The 3,966-nt window shown below is 36.2% G+C and overlaps 1 protein-coding gene and 1 non-coding gene across 2 annotated transcripts; one reads left to right on the forward strand and one right to left on the reverse strand.

Moving 5' to 3' along the window:
* Window positions 1-495: 495 nt before the first annotated feature.
* Window positions 496-602, reverse strand: LOC128036352 (small nucleolar RNA R71). The gene has a single exon (XR_008193149.1). It is a non-coding gene; the product is annotated as a small nucleolar RNA R71 (small nucleolar RNA).
* Window positions 603-657: 55 nt separating this feature from the next.
* On the forward strand, window positions 658-3,702 carry LOC128036171 (uncharacterized). Its single transcript, XM_052627066.1, has 3 exons — window positions 658-862; window positions 2,560-3,169; window positions 3,483-3,702. Exons 1-3 carry the CDS (start codon window positions 658-660, stop codon window positions 3,556-3,558), a joined length of 891 nt encoding a protein of 296 aa, XP_052483026.1. The 3' UTR covers window positions 3,559-3,702.
* Window positions 3,703-3,966: the final 264 nt, after the last annotated feature.

The following is a 3,966-nucleotide window of genomic DNA, read 5'->3' on the forward strand; positions in this document are numbered from 1 at the left end:
ATTATTCAGGTTATAATTGTTTATAAACAATGACCACGACCCTGAACTACTTCCTTTTGATCCTGAAATTAAGCATAATTTCAGAAGAAGAAGAGAATAAGTATCTTAAGGACAATTCTAGTAATGGATCCTCCACAACAAGTTCAAGGGGAGCATTTGTTAATAATGCTCAAATTCGGGTATTGTAAGACCCGAGATTGAGGCTCCACAATTCGAACTAAAGTCAGTAATGTTCCAAATGCTGCAAATTATGGGTATGTTTAATAGGATGCCTACTGAAGATCCGCACATTCATCTTTGCCTATTCATGGAAGTGAGTGGCTCTTTAAATTGGCCGGAGTTACAAAAGATTCCTTGAGATTGAAATTGCTTCCATACTCTTTAAGAGATAGAGCACGAGCGTGGTTGAACTCCTTACCTTCAAATTTCGTAACTACATGGCAAGAGTTGGTTGAACATTTCTTGATGAAGTACTTTCCTCCTAGTAAGAATGCCAAGCTCCACAATGAAATTACCACCTTTTAGTAGCTTGATGAAGAATCTTTATATTAGCAAAGGGAGAGGTTCAAAGAGTTATTGTGAAAGTATCCCCATCATGGCATTCCTCACTGCATTCAAATGATAACTTTCTATAATGGTCTCAATGCTCATACTAGAATGGTGATAGATGCAAATGAAGCTCTTCTTGCTAAGTCCTACAATGAAGCATATGAAATTCTTGAAAGGATCTCCAACAACAATTATCAGTGGTCAAATACTAAAGCACCTATCGAGAGAAGAATACTTAGAGTTCATGAAGTAGACGCACTTACATCTTTGGGAAACCAAGTGATACAAGTCACAAAAGCCCAAATTCTTGAAGGCGAGGCCCAATAAGCAAATTCCCAGCCCAATCAAGAAATCCATACATACTTAGTTGAAAATCAGGCCAAATTGTTAAAGTGGCCCAAGTTGTAAAGTTTTATTTTTATTTATTTATTTGTTTACTTAGTTTAAATTTTTATGTAAATATTCAGTCCAAGAGTCTCAAATAAAGACCTTTGACCGAATTTCCATATTAAAATAATTAGGAGTTTTTTATTTTAGTTTTCTAATTAGATTAAGACTAGTTATAAGGCCTATTTAAAGGCATGGTGGCCACCTTGTAAAGAACTTCTCAATTATATAAAAATATCGATTTGTTTAAGTGCGAATTCTCTTTGAGTTTTTCTCCAAGAATTCTCTCTTGAGTTTTCTTTAGAAGTTATTTTAACAATCTTTTGATTGTGGGAGCCATCTTCACCTTCTTCTTGCCATTGATATTTTTGGAGGGAGATTAGAGCCGTTTGAAGGAGTTGTGAGATCTTTCGGGATTTCAAGGCTTCTTAGGACTTTCTTTTAATTTCTTCTTGTCAATTCTTTCTTTATTTCGCTTGTCTGAATCTTTATCTAATTTATTTTCTGTTCTTATTGTGTTTTCATTTTTTCTATCTTAAGGAATCAACCCAAAATCCCCAATTTCTAGGGTTCTTCCATACTCTTTTGGGTGAAATTAGAGTCAAATTTGGGGAAAACTATCTTAGTGTTCAATTGGGCAGAATCGCAATCTCCTTTAGGGTTTCAAGAACCTTTATTATCACTTATTTCTATTCTCAATTTGATTCTTTGCCGTTTTGGGGATTTTATTTCAGATCTAGAAATCAAAATTCTAATCTTTTAATTTTCTGTTTCGTTTCAGATCTGATTGTTTAGGGTTTTCGTAGGAGTTTCCCGTGACTTGGCAACTCGATCTTGGTCCGCGCGCAACCCTTTATCATTTGGTATCAGATTTTGGGCGTTTTGGGTGTTCTTGGTTGATTTCTAAACCGATCTCAATTTTTAAAGCAAAAAGCAGTTTACCCGAAAAATCTTTCAAAAATTCATTTGAGTGGGTAAACGTTGTCCAATTGATCTGAAATTTTACATACATATTTGTGGCACTGTGATTGAATATAAAAAAAATTATTCCCGCAAAAAAATAGTCAAAAAAGTCAAAAAATCGAAAAAAGACGAAATCCAATAAAAATTTTAAAAAAATATTCAGTTGGTTGAGTTTAGTGCCCAAACTTTGCAGCTCAAAAATTCAATATTTAAGGACATTCCAGATTTATTTTCATGATTTTTTGAGATCGGGAACACCTCGAACGAAGTTGTCAAGTTACTCCGCAATTTTTCGGGTTTTCTGTTTTCAGCAATTTTTATTGATTCTTAGCTGTGAGTTTTCATTTGTTTGCCTTTATTTTTCCTTTACGCTATCTAACACCTTCTTGTTTCTTGTGTTAGTAGGATTTAAACGTGTGCCTAATTCTTCCTCGGTGCAACACGAATCAATTGGTGTCTCGTCAGTTTTTGGCATCCTAGTGCACGTTAGGATTCTTTGGTAGATCGGTTCATCCACTCTCTAATTGGTTGATATAAACTCTCCTAAAGGATTCACAAGACTGAATTCTACCTCATTGAGAATTTGAATTTTCTTTTTGAGTGATTAACGGTGAGGTTTGCTAAATTTTATTTTTGAGTGTTGAGTGTTTATTTTTGCAGGTTTTTGGAAAATGTCTAAAGGTGATATTGACCATAATGATGTCTATGACATGTTTCAAAAACTCCAACAACAATTAGATGAACATGATGCCACACTTCGAACATTGAGTACCACTTTCAATGAGGTGAGATTGAATCAAGATCCTCATTATCGGGATCCAATCAACGAAGATAGGGATAACCAGCCCCATAGGCGCGGCCCTCGACGTGTCCCTAGAATGGATGATGATTTTCATGATCGTGGGCAACCTTCTTTGGCAAAACCAAAGAGCGAGCAGCAACGAGAACATCTCTTTCATACTCGCTGCCATGTACAAGGTAAGCTTTGTAGAGTTATTATTGATGGTGAAAGTTGCTCGAACATAGCCAGCACGACGATGGTGGAAAAGCTTTGCTTAACCGCTACCAAGCATCCACAACCTTATCAACTACAAGGGCTTAGCAACGAAGGCCAATTTAAGGTCACTCAACAAGTGCGCATTGCCTTTTCTATCGGTAAGTATCAAGACGAAGTTGTGTGCGATGTAGTGCCTATGCAAGCCTGCCATTTGTTGCTAGGAGAACCATGGCAACTGGATCGAAAGGTCACTCACGATGGTCGTACAAATAGGTATTCTTTCAAGCATCAAGGAAGGAAAATCACCTTAGTGCCGCTCACTCCGGAACAAGTCCATGAGGACCAAATCAAACTGAAAAATTCTGTTGTTAAAACAAGCGAGGAAAAAGAAAAAGAGAATGAAAAAGAGCAAAAAGAGATTGAGAGTGAAAAGGAATATGAAACAGACAAGAAAATTGAAAAAGAAGTTGAAGAAAGAAGAGAAAATGAGTTAGAAAAAGAAACAAAAGAAAAAGACGAGGAAAGGGTAGTGAGGAATGTTTCCACTAACCAAGATATGAATTTTTCTTGTGTTGCTACTTTTCAGGTTCCCGAAAGACCGAAAGATAACTTTCAACTTCAATACCTCTCAAATGAAAGACGCTTTCAAACGATCAACATAGGCAAAGATAAAATCACACTACATGAGCCCGAAGAGCTTCGACTACACTATGCCCCCGATGAGCGAAGGTTTGTATTAAATGGAAAAGGTAAATCGACCCTTATTATTCTGCTCATAAGGTGGACTCAATTGCCATTAGTCCCGTTCGATCGAGGAAAGTCGAGTCCATTCGATTTTTCAGATTCGAGGACGAATCTTTTTGAGGAAGGAGGAATGATACGAGTCACAAAAGCCCAAATTCTTGAAGGCGAGGCCCAATAAGCAAATTCCCAGCCCAATCAAGAAATCCATACATACTTAGTTGAAAATCAAGCCAAATTGTCAAAGTGACCCAAGTTGTAAAGTTTTATTTTTATTTATTTATTTATTTATTTACTTAGTTTAAATTTTTATGTAAATATTTAGTCCA

This window comes from Gossypium raimondii, chromosome 13 (assembly GCF_025698545.1).
Source record: "Gossypium raimondii isolate GPD5lz chromosome 13, ASM2569854v1, whole genome shotgun sequence".
Taxonomy (NCBI): domain Eukaryota; kingdom Viridiplantae; phylum Streptophyta; class Magnoliopsida; order Malvales; family Malvaceae; genus Gossypium; species Gossypium raimondii.